The sequence below is a fragment of the Megachile rotundata genome, chromosome 6, assembly GCF_050947335.1.
Source record: "Megachile rotundata isolate GNS110a chromosome 6, iyMegRotu1, whole genome shotgun sequence".
In the NCBI taxonomy this organism is placed as follows: domain Eukaryota; kingdom Metazoa; phylum Arthropoda; class Insecta; order Hymenoptera; family Megachilidae; genus Megachile; species Megachile rotundata.
In genome coordinates this window covers 11,187,010-11,205,852 of record NC_134988.1, presented here as the reverse complement: position 1 = coordinate 11,205,852, position 18,843 = coordinate 11,187,010, and the positions used below count along the sequence as shown (strand labels likewise).

At 41.3% G+C, this 18,843-nt stretch overlaps 1 protein-coding gene across 13 annotated transcripts in view; it reads left to right on the top strand.

The window, feature by feature from the left end:
* Positions 1-18,843, top strand: part of pdm3 (POU-domain protein pdm3) — a 181,396-nt gene that overhangs the window by 129,221 nt on the left and 33,332 nt on the right. For 10 of the 13 annotated variants that reach the window (XM_012285063.2, XM_012285060.2, XM_012285058.2 and 7 more), the window contains exon 3: positions 3,778-3,825. The exons of 2 other annotated variants lie outside the window; for them this stretch is intronic. In XM_012285063.2, coding sequence (XP_012140453.1) covers positions 3,778-3,825 — 48 coding nt within the window. Of the gene's footprint in view, positions 1-3,777; positions 3,914-18,843 lie in introns of those variants that run through there. One more of the 13 variants, XM_076532290.1, reaches the window with a different exon arrangement.

Below are 18,843 nucleotides of genomic sequence, written 5' to 3'. Positions count from 1 at the left end.
CTGCGGCGTTATTGATGGTTACGTGGGAAAAATTGAGAAATATTTTTATTTCTACCAGCATTATGTTGTTCTATAAACGTTTATTGATGTTGGTATTTATTGAGTTGCAATCGAGGGTGCAGGGTTATGACTGTCATTTTTAATAAATTTACTCTTGTGTAGGAAGGTTTCTATGAAAGTATCAGTACATAAAATGGAAGATATGTTTGGAATTATTATAATTATGCACTATTATTAATACATGTATGGAAGTTTGATGTATTTTGTCAGTAGATATTTTTCTAAGCAAGAAGTTAGCTCCAAAAATTTAATCTTGATACTTACAGTAATACTCATCTGCACCCTCTTTTATCTCTATTCTTGAGACATATTTCTCTAAATCTGATTACGATCGACACATAAAAATTCTATGACTAAAATCGAACCATATCTATTCATCAAAGGAACCTTTATACAACCCACCCTTTCCACTTTTCCACTTTCTCGCATTCTAATTGTCTCCGTATTTTATTATTCGGTGAAAAAAATTAGACCCAGGAAATTTGTTTATTGGCAACGCGTCATTAATACGCGGGTAGTCAGCGATAACCATTCTCAATATCCATAATTATTATCAGCGACGGAAGCTGTTGGCAGCCCCAGCGCACCACGTGACTCATTCCTGTCGAAATAAAATGACAACGTTCATTTGCAAATGCGCGAAAGTGCATTATTTTTATTGGGTTTGTTAGTAGCCGGAATCGCGGATGTATCGGTTGCCGTTTTCCCCGTTGGTACGAGTGCTCACGAGAAAGGGGATGACGGTGTGCGTGCGAGCGCACGCGTCAGCTTCGTTCTACAAGCCGGCTAAAGGGAGCGTGACAGATTCGTTGGGGGAACACGGCTGCCGATGGACTCTTCCCCCCGCCCTTTTTTTCTGTTTTTTACTATTTCGCCGTGGAGAAAAACTGCGCCGATGTTTGGCAACGATCCTGACCGAGCGAATCGACGTGTCGCAGGAATTTATCTTAATTTATGGAACAGGGATCTTTTTGTTCGACGATTAATTATTCCCGGCGAGTTGAAGCGATTTCGCTGTAACTGAATTTAAATAGCCCCCCATCCTCACTTTCTGGCTGGTGAGTTTCTTCGGGCGAGTGACGCGAAATTGATTGGATCGAGCCCAAACGACGCTGCGAAAGACATGTGCGTGGCAACTTGAACGGACCGTTTCATGCTTGATATACTTGCCAGGCAGATAATTATGTAAGCATTCTTCAAGAACCGCGTTCAGAATTTTGAGAACCGAGGTGCAGACGCGTGCTATCGATCAGAAGTTTCAATGTATTTTCGTCTTTTTCAATTTTTACTGACTTTAGCAATTTCTGGGGGCTTGAGTGTGAGTTTAAGAATAGAATGACTGTGTATTCTGTCTGAAAATATATAACTTTACTGTCGAAATTCATGTCTAACAGTAGGTGTTTATGTTCTTGATTAAGTATGACAAATAGCTTTTTCAGCTGAGGCATATTAGGTCTACTTTATTGAGTACCCCTATAGGAAGAGTAGCATTTTGCTGCTCTCTAAAGGAGAAAAAATTAAATGATAATAATTTCATAACGAATAATTTTGTATAACTTAAGTAAAAATTATGATGGAAATCTGACAATCTGCCCACAGGTAATATCAGAGTAAAGTACGGTTAGGTTAGGTTAGAGTAGGTGTTTATGTTCTTGATTAAGTATGACAAATAGCTTTTTCAGCTGAGGCATATTAGGTCTACTTTATTGAGTACCCCTATAGGAAGAGTAGCATTTTGCTGCTCTCTAAAGGAGAAAGAATTAAATGATAATAATTTTGTAACGAATAATTTTGTATAATTAAGTAAAAATTATGATGGAAATCTGACAATCTGCCCACAGGTAATATCAGAGTAAAGTACGGTTAGGTTAGGTTAGAGTAGATGTTTATATTCTTGATTAAGTATGACAAGTAACTTTTACGGCTGAGGCATATTCAGTGACTTTATTGAGCAGCACCCCTATAGGAAGAGTAACATTTTGCTGCTCTCTAAACCAGAAAGAATTAAACGATAATAATTTTATAACGAATAATTTTGTATAACTTAAGTAAAAATTATGATGAAAATCTGACAATCTGCCCACAGGTAAAGTGATATTGTAAAATAAACGAAAGACAAAGCTTGTCAAAATAAAAGTAACCCACGGTAAAGGTATTGAAAAGAGCCTACAATATCATAACGGCCGAAAAACTGCAAAAGGGGTAGCGAAAATAAGCGGAGGTCGACGCGTGCATCTAATTAACGTCGATCGCGGCACGGGGTAAAAATCCCTATGGAAAAAGAACGTCGACGTTTCGCCTTAATATCGTTGGAAACGATCGTTTCGTGGTACAATGACGTTTGAGACTGTAACCAGTTCATAATGGCGGCAGCGGGTCGCCGCTGGCCGCGATAATAACATTAAGCTTTATTTAGGTGAAATTCAACTTTAAAACGTGACTCGCGATAATTATGCGAGAACGAAACAATGCCCGTTGCCCTGGCCTCGCATGATATACGTCTGCGGGTTTTTGCAAGACAAAGGCGTTTTATATCGCGCCCAACTTGCCCGCCGGTTTTGTACCTTCGCTCCTCGCCACGCGCAAGCGTCACCGGAAGTTTATGCACTTCACGCGGTCGCGCGCCTACGTTTGAGAATTGCCTTACAACGCGGCCTCGGCTACCTGCACACATCGTTGCGCCATTTTTCTTCTTTCCATTCTCCCTCTTTTTTTTTTTAAATCCCGCCGTCCTGCTCTCGTTTCTGGACCGGGATATTTTATTTACGCGCTGCAATTGTGCGTCTGACGCGCGCAGTTCTTTCTTCCTTTTCTGTCTTTGTTCGGGGGCCACGGACAAAATGGAGGCACTCCGTCAAAGGTGTAAAGAGGCTTTGTTTTGGGACCGAGTTAACTCTTTCGACTCCCAGGCTGCTTATTGAAAAGTGGCAACTTAAAGCTTGTTGCATAGATTTGTTTCCAATCTCTTTTATTTTCTTAGAATGTGAAAATGTGGAATTTTTATTTTGGGTTCGAACTTCGTCAGTAATTATGATAGGAAAATAAGCGATATGGCCTTTGCGCGAAGGCTACTGTAATCAGTTTCGAATACATCAATCATTAGAGACATGATTAAATAGTAAGGAAAAAGTGGAGAATAAAAGAAAGGCATAAACTATTGACAGAATTCTGTATGACGTTAAATTTGTTAGAACCGTGACTGGTTGCGCGTCAACCGTTGACGTCATCGCTAAATCGAGAAATTAATTACTAAAATTGCAAGAAAAACCGGCTGGCTCGATAACTGATACAACTTCATTAAATTTGCCGATCGATGAGAAGTCGTGGACGCGATGGCGACGGTGAACCGAGGGGAGGGGGGCAAAAAATCAGGCTATTATCCCTCCGAAAACGGCGGTATTGATAAAACCCGCGTCGCGATCACGGCCGACCGAACAAACAAAATGATACCAGAGCGAACGAAATTTTTTTTTTCGTTCGTTCCTCGTTTTTTTGTATTCCCTCTCCTGTTGGCGGGTCGTTGCCGCGAAACTCCCTGGATAAAAGTCGGCGTAATAAGCGGCGAACGTTCCGAAAGGGGTCGAAGGGTGGATTAACCGACGGGTGCCGGCCGTTGATGGAACAACGTAATACATACGTGATGTTTAATTAATCAATTAATAAGCGTATTATTGTTTTGTTTAATTAAAAATAATGAATCTCTCTCTTTCCCTGTAGCGTTGGTGGACGGATTTACGATCACGGCAGGCACCAGCATCATCCACCGTACGTATCAATTGCATTTGAAAGCTGACGAAGCCGGGCTACGGCTAAGCCTTCCGTTATCCGTCTGTGCTTTTTGTTGATACGATAGGTATTGTTCTTCTTTTTTGTTTTCATTTTTTTCAATTTATCTTATTTTCATGCCCATACAACTTCCCCTTCTTACTGTATTAGGGTATTTCCAAGAGTAATTACCGACGGTGGTAAATAGGCTTTTTGTGCGGGGTTTTGATAGATTTACTGGTGGGAATCCGCGGAAGTGTGAGCTTTCGGGAATTTGGGGTGTGAAAGATAGGAGGTTGCGAAAGGGGAAAATGGGAATTGAGGAATTTGAAAATTTGGGAATTTGAGAATTTGGGAATTTGAGAATTTGGGAATTTGAGGTGTGGAAATTAGGAGGTTGCGAAAGGGGAAAATGAGAATTGAGGAATTTGAAAATTTGGGAATTTGGGAATTTGGGAATTTAGGAATTTGGGGTGTGGAAATTAGAAGGTTGCGAAAGGGGAAAATGGGAATTGAGGAATTTGAAAATTTGGAAATTACTGAATTAGGAAATTAAAAAAATAGGAATTTGAGAACTTGAAAATGATTTGAAATTTGAAAAAATTGAAAATTAGGAAATGGAAGTGAATCTTTGGGAGTTTAGAAATTTGGAAATCTGAAGAGTTGGAAATAGAATTTTCTCACACTTCAAAAGTAGCTACTACATTCCATAATTTCCTGTTATAAAAAATACCAAATGCATGGAATCTTATTTTCAGTAAATATTCAGTTTCACCTAATTTTTGAATCAGACGGATTAGTAATAATAGAATAGCGACAGCATGTGTGATTAGTATATCACAATATATTTTAGAATGCTTTTATTAGTATCCAATTTTAGGTACAATTCAACTGCATTCACCCGACATAAACAATAATAATCAACGAAAAAATTTACTAATGGCAATAATGAAAGAACTTAAAGCTAATCTTCTGCACCATTTTATCTTTAAATTTTATAGTTCTATCAGTACGAATTTCATACTACAACTATTCTTAGCCCAACCTTACTGTGACCATAAATTATCGATTCAAGCGAGGTTAGGTTTCACGCATTCGTGATTTTGACACGCAATTTCTTGCATCGATATTTTTACTTTTCTTTATTCTTACTAATTATAATTTGAAGACTAGTAATTTTATAGTAACTCGTAAACATATTCTCAATAATCGCTTTTACGATATAAAAGGCAGTATAAAATTATGAGGGTCATTCGATGGAATATAGAACCATCAAGGTGTTAAAGTATTTAGTGTTAATCCCTAATAACTCAGCAGTCTGCATCTTTAATCATTTAAAGCACAATCATATTTAAAGCAGAAAACCGAGAGAAAATAAAATGGTTCTTCGAAAAAGTTGAAGAAGGACTGAATCAGTGATTGAGCGCCCTCTTTAGAACAAGAAGGGGCAGCCTGCAATATCGAGTGATTCACTCTTCCATTTTGAAATTGAGGAATTTTTACATTTCCAAGTAATAAACTTACAGAACAGTCAACCTAAAATTTGTGAATTTCCAAGTTGGAATTCCTAAGCTGAAAATTCTAAACAATTGTTAAATTGTCAAACAGCTAATTTACCAGAATTCCAAATTTGGAAAGAGAGACTAAAATCTTCGTGTACCTCCAGTCCATATAGAACATTGTCGCTGATCTCTTCGGTACTTGATCTGTCCGCGATCCGAACCACGTTTCAAGGCAAAAGTATATAAAATTGGGTCCATTCGATCGTGGAAAATAATTGAAAGGCAATATATAACGTTATGCCAGGTCCATCGGTCTAGTGGGCGCCTGCAATTTCAATATATCAAAAGTGTACAAAGCAAGAACGAAAAAAGGAGAGTTTAACAAGGTCCAGAATTCGTGCGAATCCCAGCCGAAAGCTGGCGCGTCGAACGTTTGACGGTTTATATTCGCGGCCAGTCGATTTTAATAAACTCGATGTAAACGGTTCGACCCCTTCCCTTTGTGGAGAAAGTTTCCGGGAGAGCGCGCCGATTTTTAAATATAGCGCCGGTAGGTTTGGTCCACCAATGGGAGCCGGATGGGTTAGGTCTGGGAACCGTACCACCGTCAAAGCTTTTTCGCAAGCGTTCTCCGCTTGCCTCGCTGATCCACGAAAAAGGCTCGCCATCCGTGGAATCTTTTGTTTATAATTTTTTTGATCATTACCCCAACAGGCTACTAATTCCGCCGTCGGGTGCATTCAAAATTTATCGACGGCGCGACAAAACGCACCCTCCAATCTTTTTTATCTTCCTCTGGTTCTGTCTCTGTTCGCCGGCTTGTTCCACCGATTCTTTCATCCCTGTTGCTCTTCTTCTCTTCCTTTTTCCGTCGCGGTCCCTGCAAGCTCGCTTTTTTTTCCAAGCGTTCCACTCCCTATTGGACGGCGTTCAAAGGGTATTCAGAGTCGAAGGTCCGGAAACAGTTCGGGGCGGAAAAAAAAACAGGTAGACAGAGTTAGGCACTTGTTTGTCCAACGGATCCATCCCGGCATCGTGATTTTCCAAAAATTCGAATCCCGCCGATGCAATGTGTATTGGTTCCTTTTCTCTTCGCGCTTGGCTAATTAACGTGTGTTTGTCCTGTGAACACTGAAAGCGTCGCGGTGGAATCGTAGTGTTCTCTGTACCATCGTTCGCTGCGTTTTTTTGAGAAATTCTTCTGTGGCTTCGATACTGGAATCACATTTTTAAATAAATATTCTTTAGGTTTAATTTCTTCGGGTACAGGGGTACGTTTACTTTGACGTTAAATCTGAAGGTATAATGTAATTTAGTTTAATTTATTTCTTGTTCTAATTTTAAAAGGAAGAGATCCTTATATACCACACTTGTGACGTACTTGCAGTTTTGACACAGCTGATTCATATTCAGCAGCAGGGAATAATTAAACCTGAGTAACTAAAATAATCATAGGACATAAAGTTAGACATTAAGAGGTGTCAACATTGTATCACACAGTCAGCCATTTTATCATACACATATCTAAATAAAAATCCTCACCTTGCAAAAATGTGAACAGTATAAAAATTGTTAAGAACTCGTCAAATTTAAAAATTATTATAGAGTCATAATTTGATTCTCCTACAATACTGGTAAAATTATAAACAAATCGCCCACTTTACAAGAACGATAAACTTGATACGAAGTGTCGTACGAAATTGATTGTCGCGTGAACGAACCACCGTGCAATCACCCTTTGATTCTTCCTGTGGCACCGTTTTTCCGTCGTAATTATCAGCGTTTAAAGCGTACCCATAATCAAAAATGTCTCCGTTGTTGGGGTTTTTGTTCCGGCGCTGCGTTTCGAGTGGTAATCAACTGCGCATTGCTCGTCAAAAGAAAGCAAGCACCGTTAATGAGACGCTTACACGTCCTGCAATCCCGATACCGCGACCGAGGGGCGTATTTAAAAAAAAAAAGGAAAAAAATACACAGGCAGAGAAGTGGCCTCGAGGTGGTGGTAAAGGGTAACAGTTTGCATTCAGAGATCGCGGCATACAAGGGTGCAAGGGGGGTGAGAGCTGAAGCGGGGCTACGGAGAAATAATGTGTTTAGGCGCAGGCATTTTTATCGCGCTACACCCCCGCCCCACGTCCCTCCGTTCAACCCCACGGCACGAAAGCTTTTGTTGTTTCCAATGCTTTATGTGAATTGCACTGTAAAATCTCATTATATTCGTGTGCAATGCGTCCATTATATCCCGTGCCAGAAACATTTTTCCCTTCTCGATTTTCTCTCGTTCTCCTCTTTCTTCTCTCTTTTTTTTTATTTCGTTTCGTTCACCGCTCCTTCTCTGTTCACCTACCCCGTTCGGCCCGAAACATTCCCTAAATTTATTCGCTCGTGCGACGAGCCGCGGTCTAATTCGTTTCGCTGGAGAACGAGCACCCTAATTATCTCGTCATTTGGGTCATTGCTGTTTGATTTCTTTGAAATTCCACCTACCTCTTTTCTCATAAGTCCACACTATTCTGATAACTCATTTGGTCGACAGGGGGATAGTTATGGATTTACGAATTTCTACATTTTCAGATGGTCAAACTTCTGTAGCACCCCTATTTTAGTTTTCAAACTGCTAAGTTCCCTAATTTCTACATCTTCCAATCCATAAATTCCCAGACTCTTAAATCTCTACCTCTGCAGACTCAAAAAATCACTTCAATTCAATACCAAACATTTCCCCCTTAAACCTATCGTTTGATGTACGTAAAAACTTTACACCCACATCTTCGTAAGGGAATCAGATAAAGCTTTTGAGCAGACTGTTAACACAAATGACGATGCATCATCAGGTCATTATTAAGCAAAAAAAGAAAGTCAAGCGAATAAAAGTACGAGACAAACCGTTAAGCTCAGACCGGGCAAAGCGACTGGGAGGTTAATGGCGCGTCGTTGCGTATTCCAACGGTGTTTGTTTCCTCGCAGTTGGCAATAAACTAAGATAAATGAATGTCCGTAGGCTAGGCCACTATTATTCCTTCGCTCGCTGCTTACATTAAGTTGCCCCGCATTAACGGCGATGCGGAATGTATCGCGCCCATTACAACCTCGAATTCCCGATCGAACGTTCCTCTCCACGTACGGAACGGGAAACCGTGGCTTGCTTTTCTTCGGGAACTCGGAAATTTAGAATACCGTCGAAGACGTTTGACCAGTAATTCTTGAACGAAAGAACGACCAGAAACAAATAACTCTTGCTATCTTTAGTAATTATTATCATTTACTATTATTCAGTATTATCTTTTATTAGGGATAGACTTTCTAAATTTGGGATAAACTTGCATACTTTATGTAACTTGTAAGATTTCCCGCAAAGTCATTTGCTACTAGTGAAATCTCTGTTTTTAATATACAATTTATATCTAATACTGTAATTAGAACTTGCATCAGGGTATCAAAATTGAAATAAAACGCATGAACTTTTTCTATTTAGCACCAAAATTCCTTCCTCGCTTACAACCGAGACCTCCGCAAGTTATCCAAACAATTGCGCAAGTAATCCGGCGTTATTCGCGATTTGCATGCCTGAAGTAACTACCGAAGTCCGTGCAAAGCAACAAAGGAAGTAGCATTTCTTTATTGACGAAGAAATATTCGAAGACCGTGCGAAGGGTTCCGAAATTAGTGGCTCGAATAGAAATCACCGGTGTTGCATCGTTAACGGTGACTGTACGGATAACCACCGGGAAACGTTACGATTCGTTCTTAAGTAGCGAAACAGGGGTTGACAGAGAGAGAGGGGTAAGAAAGAGGAGCCGGTGCTCGAGGGCACGATGGCAGCTACGCCGACAGTAACGTCGTCGCAAAATCCACTGCGAGTACGCCTCAAATTCCGGCAGAGGAGGCTCAGCTCGTAAAGCACAGGAAGATGCATGCCGGGATATTAAGGCCATTATCGCCGTTGCATATTCATGCCGTATTATAATGAAAATACAGTTTATTACCGAAGATTAACAGCTTCTTACGACGACGCGCGCCCGCTCGCGTTTGGCGAGTACGCTTCGCGTCGTTTCACCAACCCCTTGTCGTCATAGAGTCGTTCCGATGTTGACGAAACCGTCGAGTTTGAAACATTCTTGCCGTGCTTGAATTTTAACGGACTCCTTTAACTCCCCACTTTTCTTCTTTCGACATTGTTATGCTGATTCGCTTCATGCATAAGTTACGCGTAATCAGTCGCTATAGTCGCTCTCGGAAATTGTTATTTTAATTATTACTCTGTTATCCCTCTTGTTTCAAATCTCACAATTTTTTATCTTCTTTATGGATATCTACTCTATAGTCTACACTTGAGGTTTGATGCTACTAATAGGACCATATAATATGTCACATGGCACATGTGTCATTTATTCTATTTATTATGTAGTTGATATATTAGCTGATTAGTCTATTAGTCTATTCTTTATGGATATCTATGACTCTATAGTCAGTGCACTTGAGGGTTGATGCTACTAATAGGACCATATAATATGTCACATGACACATGTGTGATTTATTCCATTTATTATGTAGTTGATATATTAGCTGATTAGTCTATTAGTCTATTCTTTATGAATATCTACGACTCTATAGTGAGTACACTTGAGGTTTGATGCTACTAATAGGACCATATATGTCACATAACACATGTGTCACGTATTTATTATGTAGGTGATATATCTATTTATTATGCAGTTCGTATACCTATTTCAAGAAGTTGATTTGTTATAATGCTACATCGGTTGATGCAGGAGTAGTAACTATACAGGGTGTCTCGCAACTAATGTTTTCAAACTAATGTTTTCATGTGTGGATGGAAATTGTTGATCCAAGGAGTTCATCCAAGATGCTTGTTCAAACGTCAATTAATTATGATAGGAACGTTTGCAAGCATTATACCGTTACTTTGACCAATTTTGTAAAATTCGTGGGCAAACTCCACCCCCGCAACGAAACGAGTCGGTACAGTTTCCGTTTACGTAGTCGTAAATAAGTAAATAATTCATTCTCTGACTCGCTTGGCAAGTGGCACGAGTACCCAGCGTATCTCGGGCTGATGACGAAGGCGGTCTGAGGGACGAAAGGGAGAAAGACCGGCAGCACCGTGAAGACGAGGAGGACAGATTCGAAGTAGGGGGTTGAAATCTGCATAATATCGGTAATGCTCAAAATGCGAGTCGCGTAGCTACCTGCCTTGCTTACCCCGCGCGCCGTTCCGCAGTCGCGTCAACTAAAACTTAATTATAATTAATTAATGCGACTGCTAACTGTGGCGGCCGGACAAGTATTGACCCGGCACGACGTGGCTTGCTCGACCGTTTCTGATTCTATTCGGCGACCTCTCGTGTCGGGTCTCGATCTTCTCCTGTTCCTTTGGCCCTGTCTAGCGATTCACGCCGCCACGGTGTCGTCAACTTCCTGACGCGGCAGATTTCACCTCTTAATTCCTCATTCGGACGCCACCCCGTCGTTCGACCGTCACCCCTCGTCCCCGGTCTCGGGAGCTGAACAAGAACTGGGACATAACATTTCCGTGGCGAAGGCGGCACTAAGTCTATGGCAGCGTGCAGCGCGTAATTAGAAACCTTTGTGCAAAATGAATACTGTTAATTAACGTACCTAAAAAGACATTATACCCGCGGCGTGGTAAACTAAATATGGCCTCCGGCGAGCGTATTACACCGTTCACGGTGTAAATAAGCGATTTGCCGCCGCCTCCGTTGCCGCCCGCGCTATACGCTTTCTTGCTGCCGTTAAATCATAATGAATTGTATTCGCGAGAACACTTTCTCGAACCCCTCGCCCTTCCTTGGCTTCGAGTTTCGTCGCACCCTCAACTTTCTGCCTGACGAACGCAAAATAAATGATCGGCGAAAGCTTCGCGATAATTTACCGACCAACTTCTGACTGCTTGCGCTTTTGATGTTATGGATGTAAGAAACATTCTGTCCATCTTCCATTAATACTTTATAGCCAGGAAATAATTTTACCTACTGAAATTCTCGATTTATTCTCTCACATTTCTTCAAAATTATTTTTAAAAAATTGCTTCAGAATTACAATTAGAAAATAAATAAATCCATTGAAAATGTTATTACATGTGTTTGTGACATTCTAGTAGAATGTAATAATTCTTTCATGTTAGAGTCACAGATATGTCACAGAGTTTTATTTAATATATTTTTAAATTTATAACAAAATAAATGATATTATATAATACAGAGAATATAAAAAGATCGATGAATAGGTTCATCAGAATTTGCACCGATAATGACATTCCAAAAATAAAAGAATAATATCTTAAACGTTTACCAGAAATCAGTAAGCTCCCAGTTTAATATAAGGTCTGAAAGATTACACCGAAAGACGAACGCAAATGGTCGATATTAATTGCACCTTGACTCATTAATTCGTTCGCATTATCCCAGCTTCACGAGCAAGAGAGCGTCCGAGATCGTGGCTCCGCTCGCTTTTGCGCGTCTCGAGTCGAGTTCGGTGGGCAATTACAATATGAAAGGCACATAAATCAGCGGGTTTAATTAACGCGTTGTTATTATGATTATGACACTGCCGCGGAATTATAATATCCTCAAATGTTCCCCGGCTGCGGGGTATCCGGGCTGAGCCGTTTTTCAGCCTGGCAAAGGCGAGAGTCCCTTTCGAATTCCTTCAAAATTTCTCTGGAAGATGCACAATTCATTTTCAATTAAACTTCGTGTTACCTTGGTGTGAGTTATCATTAATTTATTGCAAAAACGTGGACGAAATTGTGCATTATGTGATGTGTGCTCTTTAATTCCCTACGGTTGGGGCTGTTAAGGCGGAGATTTGTGGAGTTAGAAAAAGTTTTGCAAGGGACGTTGAGGGGAATTTAGAATTTGGGGATTTGGTGGTATGAGAAATTCGGGAATTTGGAAATTTGGGAATTGGGAATTTGGGAATTTGAAGATTTGGAAATTTGGAGATTTGGGAATTTGGAGATTTGGGAATTTGGCGATTTGGGAATTTGGAGATTTGGGAATTTGGAGATTTGGGAATTTGGAGATTTAGGAATTTGGAGATTTGGGAATTTGGAGATTTGGGAATTTGGAGATTTGGGAATTTGGAGACTTGGGAATTTGGAAATTTGGGAATTTAGAGACTTGGGAATTTGGAGATTTAGGAATTTAGAGATTTGGGAATTTGGAGATCTGGGAATTTGGAGATCTGGGAATTTGGAAATTTGGGAATTTGGAGATTTGGGAATTCGGAGATTTGGGAATTTGGAGATTTGGGAATTTGGAGATCTGGGAATTTAGAGATTTGGGAATTTGGAGATTTGGTAATTCGAGATATTAGGAACTGAGGTAAATGGAAATTCAGAAGTTTTGCAATTTAAAGCACAAAGAATTTAGAGATCTGGTAATTTGAGAGTTTCCAAACTTTGAAAATCTGGAATTCAGGAAGCAAGGAATTTGTAGGTTAAGAAGTTTAGAGATTTGATGGATTACAAGATTGACAATTAGGAAATATAGGTATCAGAAAATTTAATATTCGAAATTTAGAAAATTAAATGTGCACAAAGAGTTTGGAATCCGATCCTCTGAAATTCCAGAGCAAATCTAGGTCACGCAACTTCCTTCCAACTCGATTCCCCCTGCCGCAAAAATTCCACTTGCAATAATATCGCATTTAAAAGGAACAAAAAGTCCGTGCAAAACAGGGAAAAGAATAATAGAATGAAAGCAAAGGATGTCGAAAGAGGTAGCAAGAACCCTCGGCAGTAACGGAAGAGCTGGTAGGAACGGAGCGCTACAGTTCCTCTGTCCCTCAGCTGCGAAAGCACGATTTCTCTATTACCGTCGGTTAATAGGGTTTTTAAAAGTCAAGTGCAGCTTGCAACCCTGAGTCGTCGAGGAGGGTGTGGGAGCGGAAGCGGGAAGGGCGTAGATGGAGTAAGCGGATGATGAAGGAATCGACGGGAACATAGGGAACGGTGATATTCAAAGGTCGCCAATAAGGTCGGCAAACGTTCGGTGCTGGGACGTTTGCGAGTTTTCCCGCGCGAATGGCTGTCGGTAGTTTCTGAAAACATCGCTCTCACTCGATACTCATAATCAAGTAATCACAGATGATGCGGGAACATCGAGTGGTACACGTTTCAGCTATCAGCTATTAAACCCCGTCGATACACGGAGGGTCGCCTTTTAGTCAGGGGTTCTCAACGCGGCGTTAAACGGACGTTCGACGTCGTCGTCGACTCTGAGAAGCGACGAAGAATCAATCGACGGACAGGCACGCGCAAGATGGCCTCACAAAGCGACTGACTGAGCGACCCTGCGATATTTTTTAATTAATCGAATTATTGAACTGTATCGCAATTGAATTGAATTAAGTGTCGGTGCTGCGCCGCGGAACCTACAAGCGCGCAATTTTCTGTCATTATTGCAACACCCCCGGTGTCCCTCTGCCACTGCAGTCTGCTGCTCCGTTCGTTTCTCCTCGTCGCATGCTCCCTTTCCTTTTTACCGTTCGCCTTCTTTCTTCATCTAACGGACCCTTCTACTATCTTCGCAACCCTTCGAGATACCGCGTATATCCGCACCCCACGCACTCACGCATCAACCGATACCATGCGCGTTTATTTCGACGCTGCACCACGTGGACCTCGCTAATTATCTACACAGATGGGGCACGCGAGTTTACCTCACGAAGGGTTGATTCGCGCGAAAAGTAAACGTTTCTTTTTTTCACCTTATTATAAAGTTTAATAAGGGAAATTCTGTCGATTAAAATTTCAACTACTAGTTTGCAAATCTTTTTGTCTGATATTTTCGGAATCCACTTGTAATGATAGCAGGTGTGAAACTGTCCATATGTATATTTACATAACTGTCTGTTTGTATGTGTGTATATCTGTCTGTATGTGTGCATATCTGTCTGTATGTGTACATATCTGTCTGTATGTGTGCATATCTGTATGTATATGCAATTGAATATTTGTATGTCTGTATGTATGCACATATGCACATATGTGTCCGATGTATGTATGTTCACATGTACGTATATTTGTACATATGAGTGCCTATAAATCTGTATGTTCCTATATCTGAATGTATGTATGTCTTTATACATGTACATATGTTTACATGGTGTACGTGTGTGTATGTATTATGTTGTATGACTGAATACCCACATGTGTGTACACATATGCAGATATGAGACGCGTAAGATACTTTCTCCAAGCAAAAGATACAGTAAAAAGTTGATCGCAACCTTGCAAAGATTAAAATGAACGGTAATAAAGTACATTTTTGACAGATCACGCTCGTGGAACAGTTTCTTATTCCGAAACTTGAAAAGTTTTGTGAGAGTGTAATAATGAAGTTACAAGAAAGATGGCTGGAGGTTATAAAGAAGAATGGAGAACACCTTAATGAACACCTGAATAAAATTGCCGCGTCGAACTAAAAAAGAGGCAGAATTTTAATTTGACCAAACCCGATAAAATTCTTCAGACAAACGAGGTATTAGCAGATGTTTCGCATATACAAGTATCCACTTTGAAAAGTTGTTTCTCTAAATTCCCGTCATTCCGCACCATGGCGCGGAGATTAAAAATTGCATCTTTTTATCATTTTCATCGTAACACGAAGTATCTCCATTAACCTCGTTACCGCGGTTCGTCGCGTTCGCCAAATGTCAAACACGCTCGTCCACGTTACGAGGATCTATGGCGTCCCTGACATCGAAACTCACCAGCTGTTAGATCATTATTCGAAGCATCGTCGAGTGCCATTCTAAAATTCTACTCCCTCGACCGTATTTGAACACATGCTCCGAAAAAGTAATCCTGCGCTCCCAGCCCGTGTCATTACAACCGGCTGTCTATACCTAAACAATGACTCATTACCGGACTCCGTATAGAGGCACCACCGTGCCGGAAACCAAGGATAATTGAAGAATCTCCCCATAAAGATCGATACGGTTTTAATTCCCCGCGGTTCCCCGGTTTCAATCGGCGCATCAGTTTCAAAAATCCGCCGAAACCGATCAAACCGTGGCATGATCCGCAATCGTGTCCCGGTTGCCGGTCCGGGGTTCGGGCAACCTGGACACGGTCGCCTATCGGGCGCGGCAGACCACAATAATTCAAACGAGACGAGGCCAAAATGGTTCCGAAAACCGCGAAACGAATCGTCTCAGCCGGACACGATTTAGAACACCTCTACGTGCCGCGGCGAAAGAGAGAAAGGAAGCTGAAGAGGGAAACAGCAAGTTGAAAAGGGGTGGAGCAGAGGGTGCAGAAGGACGCGGAGGTGGAGGGTGGTCTAACCAAACTTAATTGAATCCCAGTCCGAATGTATAATATGTAGACTGCCTGCATAATGTCGTGAACCGGCAGTGATTCTCAGTGATTCCGTTGGCCAGGTAGACGGACGCCGCCACGGTTTTGCCAACCGACGAATTTTGAGAACCATCCGCGGAATTAGATATACAATAATGTAAGCAGAGCCCCGGTGCGGTGTAAGGGTTGGTGGTAAGGTCATGTATATTCATACATCGGTCGACCCACCTCCGATTCTCTCACCCAACCATCCCTACCACCGCCGCAACCACCACCCTTTTCTCTCAGACACCCTGGCCCCCCAGGCACAACCCCCGACGACCACCCCTACTTACGGCAAACACCGCGAGCTAAACAACCGGGCTGAGAATAGATTTACGTCACGTCCGCGATGTTTACGACCGACGAACATTAAGATCTCCGTTGAGAAGAATACTGTGAATCTTGCCCGATGGACTGATTACGACTGGTGGCGTGTTCCGGGAGGCTAGCAAGCTATTTGTAGGCGTTTAACTCCTTATCTTATGGCTTTTTTCCCGATGGTCGCGTGAGTCGTATTTACTGTTGCAGTTTTGTTGCGAACGGGGAAGATTAAAAGATTATGGGACCCGGTTAAGGGACTATAGGCTAAAATATTACTGGCGGTGGAGATTCTTAAATTTTGGGATTTTACTAGAGTAGTTCTACATCACATTTCTGTATCTTTGAATACTTAAATTCTTATCTATATCTCCTTGTATCTGTACGATTACATCTTCCTATTCCCATATATCTAAATATCTGCAGTATCTGTAAGATTTTAAACTAAAACCTGCTATTATACCATAACGCATGCTGCCATTGAACCGCTCACCCCTCTATTTTTCCACTTCGAACACAACTCCTACTCGAATAACCGGCAATAACTAGTTGTAATTGTAACTAGTTATTTGATTATTAGACCTGTAATGGCAATCACCGTCAGCCCTCGCGTCATTCAAGCTATTAATGTATCACATTACAATTGGCCTTTTCATTCCTGTCATCTACTTAATCCAGCATTCTTCGTCAACGTTTCACCGCGCTCAATAGCACGAAACAATTAACGGTAATACCGCGAATCAAAGTTAACGGCGTTATTTAAAAGTTAGCTGCGCACAGTGCATTCGTTGATAACGGCGGGCTGTTAAAGTTGTCTGAACTTCGTTTTGATTCTCTCGCCAATCAGACGAGCAAAACAACATTTCGCGGGAAAGTTACGCGGGCGTCGCGCAATTAAAAGCGGGATGACGACGACGGCGACGAAGAAGACGACGACCGGTCGCATTATCGCCGTTCGGGGGTTTCTTATAATTTCGCGAACGGCGTGTCGAAATAGTCGTTAGAACGCATTTCCGCGGAGACGATATCTGGATATAATGAAGGATCCATTTACAAGTAAGATTCGCCCCCGCGACTTCATTACCCACGATTTCAGCACGGACGCCCCGCGGCATTCGTAATGAGCGATGGTCATTCATTTTAATATCCATTAAATGCAAATACCGCCCGGCACAAACGTTTACTCCTATTTCGAATTATTTCGCTGACTCGCTGTAATTAAGCTTTTCGAAGGGACTCCGGGAAACATTACCTACGAAGGAGTCGTTACTGGTAACGATGCCTCCCTTCCCGCCCTTTCTCTTTCTCTTTCTCATCGGGCTCTCTTGTATGAAGCTACCTCGTAACGTCACTCACCATGACGATTTTCGTGCGCGATAGCTGGGAAATTAAAATTTAAGACAGAGTAAGATGGCAGTAGGTAGAATAAAAAAAGACGGGGAGGAAGAGGGAAAAGGGAACAAAGAAACGATCGTCTTATCTTCTTGCCTCGTTTTAAAATATTCATAAATTCCCGCGTTAATGACGCCGCTTTTATAATCATTTTAATAGAACCGTGATACCTCGGCCACGTTGACATTAAGTTTTGCCCCGCGATTTCCATATCGCTCGAGAAAAGGGCAGCCTCCCGTTGGATTCTACAAATTACAATTAAACTTTAACCGTAATTACTCGTGCTGGAAATTATCCGATCTTAACATTCCGATTTTTCCAATCGGGACCTATAGAACAAATTTCGAATTTTTTAACAATTCAAACTTCAACTTTCAAGTCACAAATATTGTAATAAAATAATGTGAACTTTCGAAAGCCATCTGTTTCACAAAATCGTGAAATAATCAGATTACGAAAGGTACAATAGTTGAAATTAATTCAAAGACACTCAAAGAACGAAATTAAACCACATTTTACTCGACCATGCTTCAAGTACACCTCAAACATAGAAATGACTCATTTCAGATCCACATCTGTAGTCTGTGGCCAACGTGCAGCTTTCCAGTAGCACATTTGGTGGTTTGTATTTAACAAGACCATCGATCGTTTTCCAAACCGCATAAGTGGTCTCGACTACCCCTCTATATTTAATCTACCAACTGTGTATTAACCCAGACAAAATCCCTTGGAAAACTCTTCACTCGCTCGGACACTCATTATGTATTTAATAACCATTCAAACTTTTGTCATAATGGGACTTTATGTTACAGACATTATATGATACGATAGTATTCGATATTCCTATATTTCCAAATTGCGAAACTTTCAGATCTCCATATTTTCAAGTCTCTGTGTCACTATATCGATTTTCTACACTGGTCTATACAGATCTGATCTGTACATCGATTAATCAATAATAATTCATTAGAAAATAATCTGAAAGTGTTCATATAGCATTTGGAATGTATTTGCCTGAATTTAGAGGGTCGTATCTCGTTCGAAATTCCGGGCGTTGCCATGGATTGACACGTAAATGCAGGGCATAGGGTGATGGCTGTAGTTCAGTCGGACAGCCATAAACGCGATGCACCACATTAGAATGCGATGGCGTGTGGAGGTAGGAGATTTTTCGGGCTCGCGTGTACCCGAAGAGTAAGACGCGAGCCGCGGATGCTCGAGACACAAGCCACCGACAGAGAGTCGGTCGTTATACACTCAACATTCTGCAATCTACCCTTTCTATCGGCCCTAATTTATGTTGAGCAAGGCAGCGGTAGTAACCCACCCTCGACTTGCTTCGCTAGGAAGCCTCGGTAATGTTTCAAGTGGCTTGTCTGTTGTTAATTTAACCCGGTGGAGACTTGACGGGGGTCT